We start from the raw sequence: 23,682 nt of genomic DNA on the forward strand, positions 1-23,682 counted from the left end.
CCTGCCTGTCTGTCTGTGTGTCTCACTATCTCACCATGAGATACACACAAGCAATGGTGTACTTTAGTATCTTTTTCAGGTATCTGTACTTTACTGAAGTATTTTTTTTAGCTTCACTTGAGACTTATTTTACCTTCAGTCCAACACTGCATACAAGAAACATATACATACAAATATGCTTTTTCAAATTCTGTGTTCACGCGTGTTCTTTAGTAATTATTTAAATACAATATAAGTAACAAAACCAACACAGACACACAGATATCATTCAGACACGAATGTGACTAGCTTTGATGTTGCTGTCTCACTTTCTATCTGTCTGTCTCTCAGGCTGTGGAGTCTCAAATCCGGAGTTTTGGACAGACTCCATCTCAGCTGCTGATCGAGCCTCATCCACCACGAAGCTCTGCCATGCAGGTGGTGAGTTTGACATGCACACACACACACACACACACACACACACACACACACACACACACACACATATACATGCACACGCACACATATACATGCACACACAACAAACAAAGCACTCCCTGCTGAGGAAGTGCACTTGATGGTCGGGTGACTTACAGCAATCAAACAGCTGTGTTTGTGTTTGTGTGTGTGTGTGTGTGTGTGTGTGTGTGTGTGTGTGTGTGTGTGTGTGTGTAGATGGGATACAGAAACTGTTCTCAAAAGACGAAAAACATTTTTTTTTCAGTCTCTCACTCACTCTCTCTCTTCATCTGTTCACCCCTGTCTCACTCTTTTCTCCTGTCTCACTCTCTCCTTGTGTTTTACTTTCTCCTCCTGTCTCACTCCATACAGACCCCACTGATGTTTACGGAGCAGATGCAGCAGGATGTGATCATGGTGCTGAAGTTTCCCTCCAACTCTCCCGTGGTGTCTGTGTCGGCTCACACCCAGGCAGCTCTATCCAACCCTGCCATCGTCACCATCACAGCCAATCGCATCTTCTCGATAAACAAGTGGCATGGCCTCACCAGTAAGCATGGCATCAAGTGTTTTTGGGAGACTCAAATTTCTATCCTCCTTGTATACTTTTGCTGTCCACTTCCTTTAAAGGCCACTCACATTTTGTTATTTCCTGTTTACAAGTGTCCCGTTCCTCGATGAATGACATTCACATGCTTACAACTTTCTGTTCCTGTAGCTGACTTCCAGTCTGTTTCCTGTTCCTAGAGCCAAGATCATTGTCACTTCCTGTTCCACTAGCTTCCTTCCTGTTCTTAAAGCAGACTTCCTGTTCATTTCTTGTTTCCCAGATCCAAGATCATTGTCACTTCCTTTTCTTTTTCCTACCTTCCTGTTCTTAGACCTGACTACCTGTTTATTTCCTGTTTCTTCCACTTTCTTACATTCATGTTTTCTTCCTTTTTTGTTCATTACACATGTTTAAGGCATTTATTTATTTTATTTTTTATTTTTTTTAATCTGTCTGTTTGTCTCTTAGGTCACCAGAGCTCTTCGAACACGGAGCAACAGTACCAGCTGCCGGTTGAGATCGACCCTGTGATAGGTGTGTGATTTGTCAGTTGTGTGTGTGTGAATGTGTGTGAGTGCTTGCAAGTGATTGGCTGTGGTGATGACGGGGCGTGGCCTCTGGAGGGAAAGAAAGCAGTTTGTCACACGTTTGTCCTCCACTCAGCATTTACATGCAAATTGGAAAGCAATGGGCTGTAGCTTTGCCTGTATATCACACACACACACACACACACACACACACACACACACACACACACACACACACACTTTTCGCTCTTGCCTTTGCTCTGTCAGTGTGAATGAGTATGGATGGTGTAATGATGTCTGATTGAGGGCGTGAGATTGAGTGTGTCGACACAGTATGGCCTGACAACGGGTGGAACGAGCGATGTGTGGAAAAGAGGGCGGGATAGACGGGAAGAAATGAAGAGAAAAGTACAGAGGATTGAAGACAAAGATGAGGATGAAACAAGAGAGTTTATGCAAACAAGTCAGTCAGACATATACCGAGTGTAGTCTAGTGTAGTGCACAGTATGAATTGAAACACAGCCATGCAGAGGGGTAAAAATGAAACAGTTCTTGCTTCATCAGAGCAGATGCTTCATCTTTGTTTTAAGGGGAGAGGGATGCTTAAAATTGATTTGGTGCACAGCCAGACTATCAGAGCGGGATTATAATTACTGTAGTTGTAAATGAAACACAGCCAATGGAGCTGCTAGTGCTAAAATAGACAACAACTTCACAAAATTTTACACAAACTCACGCTGTTCACATTCTAATGATTTGTCTGCCTGTCTGTCTGTGTGTCTACCTGTCTGTCTGTGTGTCTGCCTACCTGCCTTTCTGTCTGTCTGTCTGTGTGCAGTGGGGAACCTGATGCACCGAAGACAGGTGTGTGATTTATTGGATCAGAGTGTGGAGGTGAACTCTCACTGTTTCCTCGTTACGGCAGATAATCGCTTCCTCTTCATTGCCGGATTCTGGGACAAGAGCTTCCGCATATACAACACTGATACGGGTAATGGCGATGCTACCACACACACACACACACAGGTTAGAAGCCACACGTGTAAGAAAGCTCACCCAATTTAACACGTTTTTTAAATTAGTGTGTAGTAAAGGGTGTAGAGAAACCAAAGAGGAGAGGGAGAGATGGCAGGATGTATAAGAGGGGAAGGTGTAAAGAGAAAGGATGGATGGATGGAGGACTAGATGAAAAGAACGTATGGAAGCGAAGAACTGAGATAAAGTCGTAATGATGAATGGAGAAAAAGAAGCAGGACTGAAGAGCTAGAGAGAAGGGTTTGTAAGAAGGTTAGGAAGGATAGAGAGAGAGAGAGAAAATAGAACTTAGGGTTATGAAATGGTATCGTCATATGAAGGAGAGAAGAGAAAGGAGAAGACGAGGAAGGTATGAAGAGAGAAAAGATAGATGGAGATATGAAAGGAAAAAGTGAAAAAGAGGCAGAGGAATATATGAAGAAATAAAGAGAGGAGAAAGGGAGGCAGAAAAAGAAAAATGAATGGGGAGAGAGGAATGTAAAGGAAAAGCAGAAGAGGGGGGAGAGAGATAAATTAAGAGATTGGGTTGTGCAGTGGAAGAAGAAAGATAAATAAAAAGAGGGATGTACAGTAGAAAAGATGGAGAGAAATGAATAAGGACAGAAACATGCACCACACGTGTGTGTATGAATAATAAGTAGCTGCTCCAAAGCTAAATATTTAGAGTATAGTGTGAACCAGTGGGTGTTTAAACACAGCTGGAGTGTGTAAACTGCTGTGTGTGTGTGTGTGTGTGTGTGTGTGTGTGTGTGTGTGTGTGCGCTCGCTAGGGAATACAGTATACTCTTAGAGCTCAGTAATCAGTGATGTCTTCTTTGTCTCTTTCCTCACCATGTTGAGTGAACACTGAGGGAATGTTGGGAAATTTGAATTCCAGCTGCCAGCTGATGTCATACATAAGCTACAGCAGTCGACCAATCATAAGCTTCGGCTAGTTGTTTAGATTTTGTGGCTATTTTATTAAGTTGCCTAAAAACATGAAAAATGCATTTGGTTGTAAATTAATTCTGTGCATGTGTGTGACTGACATCTGACTAGACAGACCACGCTCTGTGTGTGTGTGTGTGTGTGTGTGTGTGTGTGTGCGTGTGTGTGTGAATAGGGAAACTGGTACAGATCGTGTTCGGTCACCGCGACGTGGTGACGTGTGTGTTTCGGTCCGAGTCGTACATCGGAGGTGACTGCTACGTGCTGAGTGGCTCGAGAGACGCCACGCTGCTGCTGTGGTACTGGAGCGGGAAACACTGCTGCATTGGTGACACACATAGTGGTAAGAGCTTTGGGTGTGTGTGCACTTTGTACTTTACGGGATGAAGGTAGGAGAGGTCAAGTGTCCCAACACTGCATTAAATCCTGCAGTAAAACTGGCTGTTTTCTTTCTCTCGTTTTCTCCTTCTCTTTTTCTTTCTCTTTCTCTCTCTCTCTCTCTCTCTCTCTCTCTCTCTCTCTCTCTCTCTCTCTCTCTTACACACTCACTTACACTCTTTTGCATGACAGGCCTACTTGTATGATTTACAGATAATCCTTAAAAGTAACACACTCATCTGACTAGACAGACCACTTGGCTCTGAGTGTGTGTGTGTGTGTGTGTGTGTGTGTGTGTGTGTGTGTGTGTGTGTGTGTGTGTGTGTGAGAGAGAGAACAATTTTCGTTAGCTAAATCACAATTAGCAATAAATCTATCTGAACACACACACACAAGTGGGTATGCAAGAAGCGGTATTAGTGCAGTGATGCAAGTATTTCCTCTGCATATTCTCAGCATATTAGAGATTTAAGTGTTTATTATTGTGTTCTTGGTGTGTGTGTGTGCGTGTGCGCGCGCGCACGTACGTGCGTATTTTTCCCATAACACACTGCACCTTTAATTAGCTGTAGTACATTAGTGCAGAATCCATCTTGTCACACACTTATATTAGTGTTCAGGCTGCGGTGCATCCCGCGGGCAACACTGACACCTAGAGTCCGGTGGTGAAACTGCATTACAGACATTTTCTCTATTTTTCACCGAACATTTTTGATTTGTATTAGGGATGTCAATTTCGACAAATTCTCATGATCGATCGTCGTTTAAATTAACGATCAATTAATCGATTAATCGTTAACCTTCATACTGCAAGATGCGTCTACAGTAGTTATCGCATGAATTGTTGTGCAATGACACTAAAAACGCAAGCGTTCTCCCACAAAGGAAAGGGTTTTTACTGTAAATAAAAGGCTAGTAGGATTATAAAATGAATCGATTGATCATTTTATATAATTATTTAATTCAAATACAATGACTAATATAACGCAGTCTCAGATGCACTCTGGCATATGAGCTGAGCGAAGCGGAGTGGTAATATTTCCTTAAGAGCGCCTTTCTGAAGATTCCACTCCGCTCGCTCAACCCAGTTCATAATCCAAACGTTCTAAGTGCATTTTATCTTGTGTGTGCTTTTCACATGCTTTATAATCCATGTGTATTTTGTAAAGATCTACGCACATTTCATCTCGTGTGAGTGTGTGCGTTTGTGTTTTAATGAGCCTATTTTGAATATTCTATTGAACAACAACGGCAGCTATTTTCACGGAAATAAAGTTTTTTTCAGTTTTTGCATTTTAGGAATGTTTGCAAAAAGGATAGATTAATATATTTAATACATTTTAATTAATACAATTAAGAAGAATTAAAAAAAATAGTTTGGAAACATAATAATTGCTATTTATCAGCATGCATAATTTTAGACAATTATAAAAGAATTTTGGTACAAACAGTAAACAATTAGGCCTACTAGAAAAACTTTATGTCGGAGCTGGAACTGGTTTACGGCGAGCGTCAGCGGAATATTAACGGAGCGCTTGCTCGGGCGGTTAGCGACTGAGTGGAGCGCACTTCCATAGAGCGGAAATCGTAGCGAGCGTGCGTCCATGTCAGCAAGTTTTTGTTACGGTGACGCTTATAGGCAACATGTCATTTGCAATCATTTTGCACAGTCGTTTAGTTATTTCTTCTGCCTTCTGAGTTCCTACCTTTTTCCCGGCTAAAATGGAGGTTATTGTTGGCTGTGTCGAATCAAATCCTGTCCCGGAAACCGCTGGATGCACTTTTTTCAAATGATATATCATGGTGCTCGTTGATGTATTATATTTTAAAACACAGGCACAATGTTTGCAATTAACATTATCACCATTTGAAATAAAATGAGCCCAAAAAAAACTCTTGCGTGCTCGCTTCATTTTCCTTCACAACTGCTGTACTTTACATGTTTTGGCATAAGCCGTGTGCGTCGTCCTCTTTTGGCGGTTGGCAAACCAGCTAGCTGCCTACGTCTCAAACTATGTACGTTAATGGTGATCATGCTTAATCGACCATCGATAAGGTTTATCGATTAAAATATTTATCGACAATTAATCGATCGTCGATTAATCGTTGACATCCCTAATTTGTATGTTGCCTTACTTTGTGTGTGTGTGTGTGTGTGTGTGTGTGTGTGTGCTGCTGTTATTACACAAGTATAATGTTATTCCTTTTTCCCCTCTTGTGAGGAACAAATTCATTATACACACAATATATTATACTTTTATATCGATAACTATAAATAATACAATAATATTTACATTTACATTTGTGGTATTTAGCAGACTAATATATTTATTAATATTGATAATACAGCTAGCTAAACAAGATGCTAGCTAGGGTCCTACCTAATATGCTCTAGCTAATATACCCAAGGTAAATGTGTCTATTACATGTTAGTACAAAATATAGTATGTAGTAAATAATATAAGCTAGCTAGAAAACAGAGAGCCTGCGAGTTAGTTTATCATTTTCTCTCCCTCCTTGTGTGTGTCTGTGTGTATTTGGTAAACATGTATTATTTTAGATTTAATTGTTTATATTATGTTCTTGTGTGTGTGTGTGTGTGTGTGTGTGTGTGTGTGTGTGTGTGTGTGTGTGCATGCAAAGAATTTGTGACTCCCCGAGCAATTCTTACGGGCCACGCCTGTGAAGTGACCTGTGCAAGTGTGTGTGCAGAGCTCGGAGTGGTCATCAGTGGTTCTAAAGGTAAACACCCCCCAACACACACACACACACACACACACACACACACACACACACAAACACACACATTGACACATCCAGTAAAAATGCATTGAATTTAAATCAAGGTCGAGGTTGAGGTTGATATACTGTGTGTGTGTGTGTGTGTGTGTGTGTGTGTGTTTGCGTGCACAGACGGCCCGTGTCTGTTACACTCTGTGAGTGGAGAGCTGCTGCGCGTGTTTGAGAGCAGCGAGAAGCCGATGCTGATGCAGGCGAGTTCAGAGGGACACTGCGTCATCTACCACAGCTCCGGACACGTGTGTGTGTACAGCATCAACGGCAAACTGCTGCGTGACACACACATTGAGGACAACATCAAGGTGAGACTCTTATACACACACACACACACACACACACACACACACACACACAGGTTGGATGGTAGAATAGCTCCAAACAACAGCTATGAGAAGCAATTCTGGCATCCATATACATATATATAAATAGACTAACAAGTTTAATGAATGAGAGAGTTGTTAGACATCTCAAAGATATGAGATATGAGAATAATATTTCTTTTGTTTTAAATTGTGTTATTTGTATGAAAAAATTCCTGTCCTGCACCATTTATAACATTTGAGTTTTGAGTTCATTATGACTTTATGAGTGCCTTAATCCTCCTGGGTAAGGAATTCACCAGAACTGCACATGTTTTTGCTGGGATCCTCCTCTACTCCTCCATAATGACATCACGGAGTTACTGGATGTTAGACACATTGTGCTTCTTCACCTTCCACTTGAGGATGCCCCACAGGTGCTCAATAGGGTTCAGATCTGAAGACATACTGGGCCACTCCATCACCTTCACCTTCAGCTTCCTCAGCAAGGCAGTTGTCATCTTGCCAGTGTGGTTGGTGTATTTATTATGTTGAAAAACAGCCTTTTGGCCCCATTTCTAAAGGGGGGCATCATGTTCTAGTTTAAAATGTCACAGTATGTTGGAATCCTTTCAATGAACTGCAGCTACCCAGTATCAGCACTCATGCAGCCCCAGACCATGATGCTATTACCGCCATGATTGACTGTAGACAAGAAACAATTTACTTGGTTCTCCTCACCAGGTCGTCACCACACATGCTGGACACCATCTGAGCCAAACAAATTTATCTTAATCTTTTTAGACCACTGAACATAGTTCTAGATATTCATGCTCTTGGATGGGTTGTTCTTCAGCAAACTGTTTGTGGGTTTTCTTGTGAATCAGCTTCAGTAGAGGCTTCCTTCTGGGACGATGGAAACGCAAATCAACTAGTTGCAGTGCGTGGCATGTGGTCTGAGAACTAACAAGTTGACCTTCTGCTTCTGCAACCTCTGAAGCAATGTTGCAGCACTCAGCTTCTGCACCTGACGCACAGCACGAGGACTCAACCTCTTAATCGACCCTTGTAAAGTCTGTTCTAAATGGAACCCCTCTTGGAAAAGCTCTGTATGACCCTGGCCACTGTACTGTAACTCAGTTTCAGGGTGTTACTGATCTTATAGCGTAGACCATCTTTGTGCAGAGCAACAATTCTAATTCTCAAATCCTCAGAGAGTCTTTACCATGAGGTGCCATGTTTTACATCCAGTGGTGCAGACAAACACATGAACATGATGAATAGGACATGAGAACGACATACAGCTGTTATCACTTAGGGTGTACTCACTTTTGTTGCCAGCTATTTGTACAATAATGGCTATACGTTGTTATTTTTAGAGGACAATAAATCTGAACTGATATACAACTTGCACATTGAATACTCTAAAATATATCCAAGTTTCATTTCTATAGTATTCATTTCTATAGTATTGTAATTTAGTATATACTAAAATGGTTGCTGAAATGTGAGGGGTGTACTCACTTTTTCTGAGATACTATATATATATATATATATATATATATATATATATATATATATATATATATATATATATATATATATATATATATATATATATAAAATATGGATGGTAATGTTCATCGATTGGCATCAGTGCAACGGCATCAAAGTTAACGATGTGATGCATCAATATTAAAAAAGTATGCATCGGATAAAATGTGGCATTTTGATTTCTCCTCACTAGACCTTTCGTTTTTTTTGCACTACAAAGGCCTGTTGGTGAAGGAGTCATGTGTTAGAAGTCAGAAGGCACTTAAGTAAATTTATGATTTGCTGTCTGTGTGAACCGAAGAAATAAAAGGGAACCGTCAGTACCATACTGAATTTCATAACATCGTATTTTTTCCATTGAATCGTCTTGCACTGCATCGCATCTGTAACTGCTTCATATATATCTTAAATGTATTGTATTGTTGGCTGTGCATCAATATGCATCAATGCCTTAGTTATGGAGCTGCACATCCCTAATATATATATATATATATATATATATATATATATATATATATATATATATATATACATAATGTTAAGGAGCTGTGTGTGTGTGTGTGACACAGTTTTATAGATGTTGTATAATAACAGACTTTTTTGAGAGAAAGCGAAGGCTGGCGATATCAGTGAAGGTGTGTGTGTGTGTGTGGGGGGGGGGGGTGTTTGTGGGTGCATGTGTGTTTGTATCTTAATAAATAAGGAAGGAAGGAAGGAAAGTCTGGTCTTGTGCTCAGGAGTCTCGCTCATTATTAAGGGCGCTTGGGAAATCAGGTTCCACTCGTTCTTTTGTTCTGATTTTTGGAACAAGGCATGATTAAAGCACTTCGTACGCTCTGGACTCCGTCTGCCCTCCTCCCTCTCTCCATCCCTCACTCCCTCCATCACTCCATCTCTCCTGCTCTGAAAGGGCTGGCCTTTGATCTGCAGTGTTACAACATGACAGAGAGACTAGAAAGTTTGAGAATGGCCTAGGGGAGAGAGAAAGCGCACGTGTGTGTGTGTGTGTGTGTGTGTGTGTGTGTGTGTGTGTGTGTGTCAGAATATCTAAGAGCAGTCGTAGCGTGTGAGAGGTCACATTAGTCACTAACGGGCAGCGCTCCCAGAAATCCACCAGCTCCTTCTTTCTCCATCACTTTCCCTTTCCTGCAGGCCTGGGAAAATCCACAGAGCACACACACACACACACACTCTTGCTCTCTCTGTCTTTCTCTCTCTCTCTCCCCACACCTGTTTCCCATTAAAGCAGCAGCAGCATTGCCAAATCCTGATTAGCTTCCTCCATTAGTGTTCTGCAGCTATTTGTTTTCATTTATGCTGACATGTGGAGAAAAACCCCTCCTGCCTCAATGATGTGTCTTAGAGCACCACATGCTAATCTTGCTAAACTGCTAAACAATCGGCTAGCCTAAAGACCCCTGACCTGACTTACAACTATCTGTATTCCACCTATCTCCATCAGTAGTGCTGCTGCAGTGCTAGCGTTAACTCACGCCAAAACCATTAGCTTTCTAAAATAACTAACACACACATCATCCTCATAAAGTGAAATATTAGTGATTAGTGATAGTTACAGACTGTTGCTACATAGCAAAAACAATTTTTAAAACATTTCGGTCTCCTGCTCAGGATGCTAAATGTAGGCTAATCAGTTTCAATCATAGTGTTCATTAGTAAGCTTAGGATTTTTTAGTGGAGGTTGTAATGTAGGAAAGAAATGGATTAGTATTTATTTGTTGTTTTGAGACTGAAAAAATCTCTGGCTGAATATGTTGAGGTGATAAAGTGCTAGCCCTGAGGAACATTTTGACTAGCTTTATCAAATCACATTTAACCCTGGTTAAGTGCTAGCGTTATTATTACCCATCCAGGCTGATTAATGGCCCAGCTAAGCATGCTAGTGTAGCTAAACGCATTAACCTGACCAAACATTAAACAACTGCGACAGCTATGATCAAATATTCTCTCTCAGACACACACACAGAGGTCAGAGAAAACTGTTTAGAGTAAGCTGCTTGGATGCAATTAGCATCGTTGTATAAGTTAGTATAAGGACAACTGGATGATTTTGATATTAGCAAAGATTCACTTTTTGCCATTTTGTTAAAAAAAAATATTAGAATGAGATAAAGTTGTATTTGATACTTCTGTACTGTGCAATGCATTTGATTAATGCTGTGTATAAAGCAGAAGAAATAGAAGCGTACATACAGCTGTTTTTGGTGTGTGTGTGTGTGTGTGTGTGTGTGTCACTCGAGTGTAACCCTTTTAGCAGATTCTTTCTTCCTGAAACATGCAGCCATATGTAATTGATTGCATTAATGTCTCTATAAATCCCTGGCCTTGCCCTCTCCAGACAGACTTTGGGCCAGAAGAGACAGATTAGAGAGGGAAAGAGGGATGAAAAACGGCCTGCGCTCTGTTTGCTGTCTCTGGGGCGAAGGCTCTGTTTAGTCTTACACACTCACCACGGGTCTGAGATGTGAGTTGTGGCGGCCATGTTGGATCGTTCCTGAAAGGGACGTGTGATTTATACTGACTGCAGCGGGAAAAACAGCAAGCTTTTTTTCCCCCCTCTCTCACATACATTTTGCCTAGATGTTATTTATAAAAACATCGTCAGCGATTGCTGCATGCTAACCTGCTTGATTTTATGGAATATAAGGATTAATCCATAGTTTCTGAGCAGTTTATCATGAAGAGCCAACTGGAGGAAGAGTGGATGGATGGATGGATGGATGGATGGATGGATGGATGGATGGATGGATGGATGGATGGATGGATGGATGGATGGATGGATGGATGGATGGATGGATGGATGGATGGATGGATGGATCAAACACTTCTAGTGATTAAATTCAATGTCATTCTTAGCACAAAAAGCAAAACTGATAAATGGATGAATTGATGGATAGTTCGTAGGATGATGAGATAAACGGGTAAACAGGTCAATGAAAGAGAGCACCAAGAGAATCCCAGAATTGGGAGGAACACTATGAGCACTGTATTGCTGTGGACTATTTTGAAGGTGATTGTGTGTAAACGTAGATAAAGTACTTTCTTGTAAACAGAGCGAGTCTCTTTTTCATACCAACTTGTAGATGTAGATGAGGGGATAAAAATCATCACTGCTAAAGATGTGATTCCTTGTGTAATAAAGATGAGTGAACTGATGGATGGAACACTCAGTAGCAATAACACAATCATTCTTGGCACAATGATGGATCAGTGAATGGATGTTTGGATGGATGGAAGAATGATCAGATAAATTGATAGACAATCTGTTGAATTTACTGGTTTAATAGGCAGGAAGGTTATATTAAAAGCGTGAGTCACTGTTGGCTTGAATGTAGATATTCTGAGCAGCTCGATTGCGGTTTCAGTCTATTAAGCCGAACAGAAATAATAAACAGTAAGGAGCATTACAGCTCCTTTAGTTCCCGGTCATGAATGACAGCATTTTAGCGAATTACAATCATTTACTTTGAAAATTATCTATATAAACAGAGGGAATAGAGTGTACAGTAGTAGCTCTAATGCTGACTTCCTGACGTGAGTGATGTTCTGCAGTGAGTCCACAGTGAATAAAAAGCCTGCGTTTCTGCAGTAGTATATTATCAATGTTTCCTAAGGGACTCTTCACAGTATAACACAACCCACACTAGCAGAGGAAGAGCAGATGAAGGAAATAAATCTGTCTCTCTCTCTGGTCCTGGCGCTGCTGGATTCCGACGCCAGAGCGCCAGCGAGAGAGTTGAGCTAGAGGCGATCTGTTCGGTCGAGGTGAGGTGAGACGGTTTGGCTTAACACACGCTCAGGCGGTCCACAGGGGGCATTAGAGAGTGTAGCACATCCATCACTCCTCTGATCCTCTCACTAAAAAGAGGGCCTAATCGCTAGTCTAAGGCTCCGTCCCAAACTTGTGTAGAATGTTGGCCATTTTTTTTCCATCTCAAGCACCGCTCTCAAACTGTAAATAATATTTTGGAACATTTATATAAAAAATGTATCGATAGTGGGCTTCATCCTATATGGTGTGGCACCCTCTTACACACATCAGTAACTGGGTCATGTAGCAGGTGTTGGGCATTTTGGGGAGTTTCTGCCTTTAAAAATGCAGGAAATGTCATTTGAGATAAACATTGGGTTTCAAAGCAGCTTTACACAGATAATGTGGTGATAAAAAATGAATATGTTCTTTATAAGTAAGTTTGTCCCTGATAAGCAAATCGGTGGCGACTGTGGCAAGGAAAAACTCCCCGAGATGGCATAAGGAAGAAACCTTGAGAGGAACCAGACTCAAGAGGGAACCCATCCTCATCTGGATTGCACCGAATGTCCATTTATTGCAGATATACAATGTTGCGGGGTACAGTGATGATGATCAGAAGCGAAAAGTAGTCCTGAGTCAATGAAGCAGACTGTTGACATTAACTACAGTCCAAATCCATCCTCAAAGCTCCCGTTCTTACTCCGGAATTTTAAAGAACCACCCAAGGCGTTGATAAGAAACCGTCCCCAGCTACACAGAGTGGCCTCCAAACGAAGAGAACACTATCCAGAGGCAGGAGTTTATTCTGTAGGCTTTAGAGTTTTGGGTGTGGGTATGGTTTTGAGGTGGACATAAAGAGCAATTGCACTACAAGCAAATGAGATGCATTTCATCGCCACATTTCATATATTATATTACATCACCAACACATTTGCTTTTTATTGAGAAAACTCAATGTACAATTAATGCAGTGAGTTAATTAACTATAAAACTTGTGCAAGTATTTCTAATTCAAATGGCCATCTTTGTAAAATGATAAGCGAATGTATACATCTCAACAAATGTACAGAGATGTTATTTTTGATTAGTAGCCAAAAGAACATTCTCAAACTACCGTCAGAGAACAGTTAAAAGTGCTTTTTCATCTTAACTGCAAAACACAGTTTTCACTGTCAAATTTTTATTATAATTTTTTACTCATTTGGTGAACGTTCTTAATAGTGCACATATCCTACTATGTTTTAATTACTATGGTGACGGGCAGAAACTAGCACCTCCTGGGTTGGAGAAATAATATCCTAATGTTTTTTTTAGCGATCAGACTGACATGGTCCTGATGGCCATATTTAAAAAAGATACTGCGGGCCGCTAGTTGCCCATCCCTCACCTACAGTATAAATACAAGCTCACCTCAAAAGTACATTTTACATAAATTAAAAAAAGAAAAACAGCGGTGTCACACAGTGTCAAAACATCAGTCTGAGACAATGATTAGCTTGAGAGTTCATACAGCTTCAATCATGGCTGTACAAAAAAAAAAAAAAACATTTGTATTTTGAAATAATTATAGAATAACTGTAATTTATTGTTTGAGGAAGTCTGGTGTGTCAGAGAAGTATGTGAGGGTGGTGCAGGACATGTATGAGGACAGTGTAACAGCAGTGAAGTGTGCAGTAGGAGCGACAAACTGGTTCAAGGTGGAGGTTAGACAGCATCAAGGATCGACTCTGAGCCATTTCCTGATTGCAGTGCTGATGGACAGGTTGACGGACGAGGTCAGACAGGAGTCTCCTTGGACTAAGAGGTTTGCGGATGATATTGTGATTTGTGGTGAGAGTAAGGAGCAGGTTGAGAAGAGCCTGGAGAAGTGGAGGTACATGCTGGAGAGAAGGGGAATGAAAGTCAGTAGGAGTAAGATTACATGATTACATGTGTGTGAATGAGAGGGAGGGCAGTGGAGTGATGCAGTTGCAGGGAGAAGAGGTAAAGAAGGTGGAGAAGTTCAGATATCTGGGGTCAACAGTGCATAGTAATGGAGAGTGTGTTAGAGAAGTGAAGAAGTGCAGGCAGGGTGGAGTGGGTGGAGAAGAGTGATAGCAGGAGTGATTTGTGAAAGTTTATAGGACTGTGGTAAAACCTGAGATGATGTATGGTTTACAGACAGTGACATTGAGTAAAAGACAGGAGGTGGAGCTGGAGGTAGCAGAGCTGAAGATGTTTAGGTTTACGTTGGGAGTGACGAAGATGGACAAGATTAGAAATTAGTTTATTAGAGGGACAGCGCATGTAGGACGTTTTGGAGACAATGTGAGAAAGGCAAGATCGAGGTGGTTTGGACATGTACGGAGTAGGGACATGGGGTAAATCAGTAGAGGAATGCTGGGGGTGGAGGAAAAGAGGAAAACCAAAGAGGAGGTTTATTGATGTGGTGAGGGAAGACATGCAGGTAGTTGGTTTGAAAGAGGCAGATGTAGAGGACAGAGTAGTGTGGAGATGATCTGCTGTGGTGACCCCTAATGGGAGCAGCTGAAAGAAGAAGAAGAACGGTACTTTTCTACATGCTGATTAAGCAGGTGGCTGGTGGTGTCTGCACCAGTTCACACACACCCAGTGTTATTGAGCATCTGTTACTGAAGAATCTACAACACAGGAAAACACAACAATCACATGAGTCTATTAATCATGTCTGTAACCATGGAAACTGACTTATTGCATTACAAATGTATTATGAATGAAATAACACAACACTAAACTGAAACTGAAGCTAAATATAAAAGCTATGCATTATGGGATTAGTTGCTGTAGTTGTGTTGTGCGATATAAGACACTTCGTGTAGCAGCAGTGCACATGAACTTACTGTGAAGCTGTAGATGTGTGTGATTGAGACAGCTAGCTCGGAAATGTGCGTTAATCATGCTCAGCATCCCGATGACAATGAGCAGCATCATACACAACATTGCCAGACACATGGACGATGTGCAGCTCCAACACAGCACCGTCCTTGGGACAGGACATGGGATACATCTCTGCTCTGACACACCAGACAGAAATATACACACATCCTATTTATTAGGGCTCATTATTTTATCTCAGTCTATCTAATATAACTGTGTTTGTCTATAAATGTGTCAATAAGAATAACTCTCATACAGTATTGTTCAAAATAATAGCAGTACAATGTGACTAACCAGAATAATCCAGGTTTTTAGTATATTTTTTATTGCTAGTTACCAGTTACCAGTAGGTGCAGTAGATTCTCAGAAAACAAACAAGACCCAGCATTCATGATATGCACGCTCTTAAGGCTGTACAATTGGGCAATTAGTTGAAAGGGGTGTGTTAAAAAAAATAGCAGTGTGGCATTCAATCACTGAGGTCATCAATTTTGTGAAAAAACAGGTGTGAATCAGGTGGCCCCTATTTAAGGATGAAGCCAGCACTTGTTGAACATGCATTTGAAAGCCTGAGGAAAATGGGTCGTTCAAGACATTGTTCAGAAGAACAGCGTACTTTGATTAAAAAGTTGATTGGAGAGGGGAAAACCTATAAAGAGGTGCAAAAAAGTATAGGCTGTTCAGCTAAAATGATCTCCAATGCCTTAAAATGGAGAGCAAAACCAGAGAGACGTGGAAGAAAACGGAAGACAACCATCAAAATGGATCAAGAATAACCAGAATGGCAAAGGCTCAGCCAATGATCAGCTCCAGGATGATCAAAGACAGTCTGGAGTTACCTGTAAGTACTGTGACAGTTAGCAAGACGTCTGTGTGAAGCTAATCTATTTTCAAGAGTCCCCTGCAAAGTCCCTCTGTTAAAAAAAAAAGGCATGTGCAGAAGAGGTTACAATTTGCCAAAGAACACATCAACTGGCCTAAAGAGAAATGGAGGAACATTTTGTGGACTGATGAGAGTAAAATTGTTCTTTTTGGGTCCAAGGGCCACAGACAGTTTGTGAGACGACCCCCAAACTCTGAATTCAAGCCACAGTACACAGTGAAGACAGTGAAGCATGGTGGTGCAAGCATCATGATATGGGCATGTTTCTCCTACTATGGTGTTGGGCCTATTTATCGCATACCAGGGATCATAGATCAGTTTGCCTATGTCAAAATACTTGAAGAGGTCATGTTGCCTTATGCTGAAGAGGACATGCCCTTGAAATGGTTGTTTCAACAAGACAATGACCCCAAACACACTAGTAAACGAGCAAAGTCTTGGTTCCAAACCAACAAAATTAATGTTATGGAGTGGCCAGCCCAATCCCTGGACCTTAATCCAATCGAGAACTTGTGGGGTGATATCAAAAATGCTGTTTCTGAAGCAAAACCAAGAAATGTAAATGAATTGTGGAATGTTGTTAGAGAATCATGGAGTGGAATAACAGCTGAGAGGTGCCACAAGTTGGTTGACTCCATGCCACACAGATGTGAAGCAGTTTTGAAAAACTGTGGTCATACAACTAAATATTAGTTTAGTGATTCACAGGATTGCTAAATCCTAGAAACAAAAATGTTTGTACAAAATAGTTTTGAGTTTGTACAGTCAACGGCATATACTGCTATTTTTTTTTAACACACCCCTTTCAACTAATTGCCCAATTGCACAGCCTTAAGAGCGTGTATATCATGAATGCTTGGTCTTGTTTGTTTTGTGAGAATCTACTGCACCTACTGGTAACTTGTTTGCCACGTAGAATAAAAAATATACTAAAAACCTGGATTATTCTGGTTAGTCACATTGTACTGCTATTATTTTGAACAATACTGTATGTCCCTTTGTCTCCATCGATATGTTTGTCATTTTAGTTATCTAATGTTTCCAGTCTATCTAATTATTTATGAATGCTTATCCATCTGCCAATCTATAGGACTGTATCCAATTATTTGTCTACCTGTGTCCATCTTTGTCTTTCTGTTTATCTAATAGGTTTGCAGTGTGTGTATGTTTCTGAAAAATGTTTTTGGCTTCGCTATAAGACATCAAATATTCCGTAACCAACTTAGAACATGGCAGGTTTGGTTTAAACCATCAATTTTTTAAAACATCTTAGAACATTCAATTTATTTTTATTTGTATAGCGCATTTAACAATGAACATTGTCTCAAAGCAGATAATGCAGTGATAAAGAATGCATGAGATGTTCTTTGTGCAAGTTTGTCCCTGATCATGTGGCTGATAGGTGTTTATTGCTGCCCAGCACAATCCTGATAGACTGATTGTTTTACACAAAAAAAAAAAAAATGAATAGTTCTGAATGTCTAATCGGGCTTTACACTTTGCGTTTCACCGTTGATGCTTGTTGTTAGTTGTTACAAACGATGAACAAACATAAAGCCAAGAAAAGTGTCTTTGGAACAAATCAAGCAAAAAGACAGGAGGGATGAAGAGGGAAAACCGCTGGTATGATTGCAACCGGATATGCAACAGGGCAGCTTAAGAAATCAACAGTTATTGATAGAATCCACTCAACATGCACACACACGTGGATTAAGTCTTAAATACGATTTGTTTTGCGCATGCATGAAATCCATAGCTGCTAGCGCTATGCATTCTTTAGTGTTTTGTGTCAAGTTTCAAGAATTTCTCTTAAAAGGAGAACATTCTGACATTTTCACATATCGAGGGAGTGAATGAAGTTATGAAGGCATTTGTTAAATTATGCTTAAATAAGTAGCACAGTTAAGTAAATCATATCTTTAGAAAATATTATATTAAATGTAAAACACACACACATTTATATTACCCAAATGGGGTCTAACAAATTGTAAATTATATAAAAATAAATAAATAAATCCAATTATTTAATACATTTTTTTTGTGCCAATTTAATTTAAAAAGTGTTTTGAATTAATTAATTAATTTTATTTTTATCAAATATTTTATTTAAATTAGTTTAAAAATGTAAACTGCTCAAATGTTGACAAATTATAATAATAATAAACTGTGTTAAATTAAAAAAGACAAACAATTGATATCAGCGATATCAGATATCTGCATTTATTTACCTTTTTCTGAATGTCCTGTTCTTCTTGGCTGCTCCCTCCAGCTAAGATTGATGTACATTCCTTCATCCTGCCTCGGCACATGATAGTTCTCATACATTATCATCTTGATGAGGATTGTGTGTTGTGTTTTGACTGTGTGGCTGCTCTGGACTGCTCTGTAACTGCAGTGTAGTGTGCAATGTAAGCCAGTCATGTGACATTCATCAACACGTCGTGGTCTCATTACAATCCCCACAGAATGACCTACACTGTCCTTATCACCAAATGTGCTCACATTTTTGTCCTACATCAGTGTCCCTCATGAACTGTTTCATACATATACACAGAGTGGTAATTGTGGCTGAGCTGTGTGTGTATTCACGTGGTGTAACAGGTGAAGTGTGATGCATTTTAATGTGGTTGTCCATGTTTAATAGCGTTAGTGTGTTCTATACACCTAAACCATTTTTTGTTCTTTCTCTCTGTGTGTGTGTGTGTGTGTGTGTGTGTGTGTGTGTGTGTGTGTGTGTGTGTTTTTAGGCGATGGTATTGAGTAAAGATGGTCAGTACCTGCTTTGTGGAGGAGAGCGCGGTATTCTCACTGTGTGGCAGCTCCATGATCTTAAACAGCTCTTCACTTATCCAGGCTGCGATGCTGCCATTCGCTCAATGGCTATAAGCAGTGACCAAAGGCACGTACACACACACACACACACACACACACACACAGTACAGAGGTGCCATACATCCATGTTACTAAACAATGACTATCTATACTGACACTCATCAATCCCAATTAATATTAACAATTGTCTGTTGATCCATACCATAATAATCACCAAATTAAATTATATTCATAGAAATGTAATGATTCTTATTTTAAATCTCTCTCTGTATATAGATGTATCATTACCGGCATGGCGTCTGGCAGCATTGTTCTCTTCTACAACGACTTCAACAGATGGCATCATGAGTACCGAACCCGGTACTGATGCCCGTTTCCACGGTCGCACACTGTAACAATGATGGCACCGGTGACCGTGGCAACAGCCCAGTTGACTCCTGAACACTGAATGTAATCAGAATAGTGTAGTTATTTTTTAATAGTGTTTTGTAGATCTCAAATTTTCTGATTAAATATAAAATAAAATAAAAAAAAATCTATTTTAGCTCTATTTTCACCTTGAGGCTATCATGAATGCGTAAATATAAATATACAGATTAAATATTAAGCATGTGCCGATAACGTTAATATGGCTCGAGTATCACCTGATACCAGGTCTCCACGTTATAACGATATTGTTTCGTTAATAAAGGACTGCCATCCGCCATGTCGAATAACATCTAATCCTGTACTGCCTTCAAAATAGTGCACGCTTCATAAATCTGGGAGAGCACCGCAAACTGCACAACAAACGTCAGAACGTGTCCAATCATGACCGATTCTCGGCACATGCTTAATGAAATCCCTTTATGTGTTTTTCTGGGTGAGTGGGCTTTTTTTTGTCTTTATCCTGTGACTGTTATCTTGAGCAAACTCTAAATCTGATTAAAATGGAGAATTAAGCTACAAACTGCAGAGTAACCCAGTCAGCTGCCTCAATTCCAGATTCAAACTCTCATAGATCATTAATAATGAGCCTTGTCCTTTATTCTCTCAATTCTATGCAAATGACGTTACGTGAAGCAAAATCGCGAAAACGAGCGTGTTAGAAAAACCACATCACCAGTTTTTACAGATCAGTGCTATTTAATTTGTCTTTAACTACTCAGCCTTCCATCATTTCAGCGAGACTGGATTCTGTTCGAATGTGGAATAACATATCGGATACACGATGTGCGATCGAAACCAGCATTTTAGGTGAAGTACGTCGAGCACAGGACGTCACGTGACCAATCTGTGAATCAAACTTAACTTTAGCTCTGCCACTAGCTGAGTGATTAACAGTTAAACTTGCACGGTGTCAGCTGCAGCGTGAGCTTTGGGGTCGACAGCAGAATTTTAACTTTACTTTTATGTATCATTATTACAGAGGAAATCCTGACTCTGATGGGGTTTTTTTTTCATTGAGAGCAGCATCTGTAATGATCTGTGCTCTATTTATGTTTCTTAAAAGGGCTTTAATTTGAATATCAGCAGAAAAATTGCAAATGATATAATTTTGTGTGTGTGTGTGTGTGTGTGTGTGTGTGTGTGTGTGTGTGTGTGTGTGTGGAGGGTGAAGCAAGTGGATTGCAAAATATATTATTATTATTATTATCATCTTTTTTTTCTCCCAAACATCTGTTGATTTACCAAACGAGTCCTGGTGTGTCTTACTGTAGCTGTGTACCCATGTAAACAGGAAGTGATGTCATCAGTAAAATCTCTTAAAGCTTCATTCGATTAATGCCTGCACTATGACATGCTGACATAATGTTCACTGTATGAAGTGTACTGAATTATAAACCTTCAAATGAATCACTGGAGCGTAGGGACTGGGCATCGTGCTGATATCGCGAGCCTTGTTCTCATTCCATGCCTAAACATGCCGTCTGCTTCGGCAGCGTCCTCCCGTGTAGAACCCACAGGGAGGGGTGATATTTCACATCCTCACTATTAACACATGCCTAGTGATGAGGTCAGTCAGTGATGCCTACTAGTTTGTTTGTTCTTTTTTTTTTTGTGATGTTTTGTTTGTTTCCATGACAATCAGAATTGAAACGTGACAAAATTGAAACAATAAAAGAGTTTTATAATTGAATTCAAATCAAGTGGGTTTTGTTTTCACACTTCTACCACTGTCCCAAACACACCACAACTCACTGTGTGCATTCACTCAGTAGTGCATTTAAAACAAATTCATGATAAAACATTGTTATACTCCTGCTATCTGATGATGAATTCACCATCTTCTTATCTTTCAAGTCCTTATGGAGTCCCAGAGTCCTTTCTCTGTGCTCCAGGAAGTTCCTGATGGCAGAAATGAGAGCGATCAACACTGCTACAACACAAAACAGATTTTAGTTCAATTGCAGTTTTTTCTCAGTTGCTTTGGAGCATTTCTCGAATCATCATTAATATTTAAAAACCAGTTTCTTAAAACAATTTGTATAAACAGCACAACACATTGGATTTCTTGCAAAAGCCTGTAATTTTCTCAAAACTCTTAGTTCAGTATTTATGTCAATAAAATATCGTATGATGCAGTTTCAGTATTTCCTGGTGTAAACTACGGTTTGGATTATAGTGATTGAAAATGCACAAGGCTGAATTTCTTCTCTTTGGCAGATATAAATATCAGCAGCACAATTTTATTTATTTGATTAATATCGATTGCAAGAGACTGAAGAGGATTCACACTTTTACTGTACTGTAATAGTGTTTGTTCTTTTCTTGGTTGTTTATTAATTTATAGAAATTGTTGTTCTGTGTTTTGCTCCATCCGCACACGCTCTCCAAATGAAGGTTCACGAGATCCACCTTTGACCTGTTTTAAAGAACTAGTTGATTATTGGTTGATCTGATGCCGTACACTCGCCTTCTTTAGTGACATTCTTGCACAATTCATCAATTCAAGATACATTTACAAAATAAAACATTTTGGGGTTGAGTCTCTTCAGATGAAATCAGTACAATACATTTTGATCAACATGACATTAACACCTAATATTGTTGGAAACAGCAGACACTTGTACTCAATTAAATTAATGTACTAAAGCATTCGCAATTTGATCTAAACAAGGAGAAATGGTTTTATGGTGAGCACAAGTGACTACATGATGTGGAAGTTGAACAAGTAGTTTTGAGAATTTCAGAATTTTATCTGAAAAATGCTTCAAAGCAACTGAGACAAAACTGTAATTACACCAGCAAACTCCTGTAAGGTAAAGGGCTCTATTTCACTCAGTCCAATATAAAAATGAATCTGAGACGTCTCTTTAATGTGTACATTTACAAGCATTTTCATTAGAGACCTGGATCAACTACTCATGCTAAAGACTTAATACTAGTCAGAGTTTGGGATTTACAAAAGTGAAGTGCTGATAATGAGAATTATGCATTGATGATGGTTATGATTTAATTAATTATGTATCACATAACTCAACAGTTCCTAGTGTTCCTTTATGAAGTATAGCAACAGCAAAGCCAAACAGTGACACGTATTCATCAGCCAACAGTGCTATCCGTAAGCACAACCAGCGTGGTGCAGTGGTTACAGGTTGTGGTTCCTAGAGGACAAGTTGAACAGATATTTGAACTCAATAGTCAAATAAGTTCAGGTTAAAAAGCCCTCTGTTGAAAAGAAACAGTTACAGTTGCAAATTTTTATTTATTTACTAAACAATCTCCTTATATCAGTATATTTGACAGTAGCTAATAGACCAGAGTGTAAGCTCTATCTTAAAATTACATTGCTCCATTCTGCCCCCTAGCGGAATAACAGAAAAATGCTTCTTTTTTTTTTTCTCCCAGTATTTAAATTCTTGTAATCATGCATGATCAATACTGACCTAACTCAGTCATCTCAACATTCTACAAAAACTCACAGGTCTACAGCAAAAGACGAACACAAAACTTTGCTTGTCTTAAGATTTTAGTCATACGGAATCATGATCATTACTACATAAGTTTAATGCTTGAACCAATGTTTAAAACAATCAAGCTTTAAATAGAAACTTCAGAAGAAGCAGAATAGCCTTTATTTGTCACATATACATTACAGAACAGTGAAATTCGTTCTTCGAATTTCAATTCTTCGAAGCTTGCTCTGAAAGCTGGGGTCAGAGCGCATTGTCAGCCATGATACGGCGCCTCTGGAGCACAGAGGGTTAAGGGTCTTGTTCAAGGACCCAAGAGTGGCAGCTTGGCGATACCAGGGCTTGAACTCGTGACCTACAAATAAATCCAGTGAGCATTTAGTAAGCAGATAACACTTAAGAAGACAGTTGGAAAAACTCCAAAACTCAACCAAAACAAGGCTGCAGGCGCTGATGATATAAGCCCCAGGATCCTAAAGTCTTCTGCTGCTCAGCTGTCTGGTATTCTGAATCAGAGTCAGAGTACAGAGGACTTCTGAACAGCTTTGTGGAGTGGTGCATCAGGAACCATCTGCTCCTGAACAATAAAGTATGTCTAAGTCATTAATATTTAAATATATATATATATATATATATATATATATATATATATATATATATGTGTGTATATATATATATATGTGTGTATATATATATATATACATACATACAGAGAGAGAGAGAGAGAGAGAGAGAGAAAGATAGTTATAGTTATAGTTTTAGGTGTAGGAAGTGTAGCAGGTCACACGAGTCATAATATAAATCATTAAATAATCTTTAAAGTAGGTTTAAGGCTGCAGTAAGGAATATGTGCTGTAATTACTGCCTCTGGCCACACGGGAGCAGCAGCTCTATCT

At 39.7% G+C, this 23,682-nt stretch overlaps 1 protein-coding gene across 2 annotated transcripts in view; it reads left to right on the plus strand.

Annotated features, from left to right (window-relative positions):
• The window catches only part of lrba (LPS responsive beige-like anchor protein), a 208,705-nt gene extending 187,696 nt beyond the window's left edge, over positions 1-21,009 (plus strand). For both annotated transcript variants that reach the window (XM_046843284.1, XM_046843283.1), the window contains 9 exons: positions 331-420; positions 811-988; positions 1,457-1,522; positions 2,355-2,507; positions 3,654-3,821; positions 6,500-6,598; positions 6,770-6,957; positions 18,806-18,957; positions 19,167-21,009. In XM_046843284.1, coding sequence (XP_046699240.1) covers positions 331-420; positions 811-988; positions 1,457-1,522; positions 2,355-2,507; positions 3,654-3,821; positions 6,500-6,598; positions 6,770-6,957; positions 18,806-18,957; positions 19,167-19,257 — 1,185 coding nt within the window. In that variant the 3' untranslated portion in view covers positions 19,258-21,009. The remainder of the gene's footprint in view (positions 1-330; positions 421-810; positions 989-1,456; positions 1,523-2,354; positions 2,508-3,653; positions 3,822-6,499; positions 6,599-6,769; positions 6,958-18,805; positions 18,958-19,166) is intronic.
• Positions 21,010-23,682: the final 2,673 nt, after the last annotated feature.

The sequence above is a fragment of the Silurus meridionalis genome, chromosome 28 (assembly GCF_014805685.1).
Source record: "Silurus meridionalis isolate SWU-2019-XX chromosome 28, ASM1480568v1, whole genome shotgun sequence".
Classification (NCBI taxonomy): Eukaryota; Metazoa; Chordata; class Actinopteri; order Siluriformes; family Siluridae; genus Silurus; species Silurus meridionalis.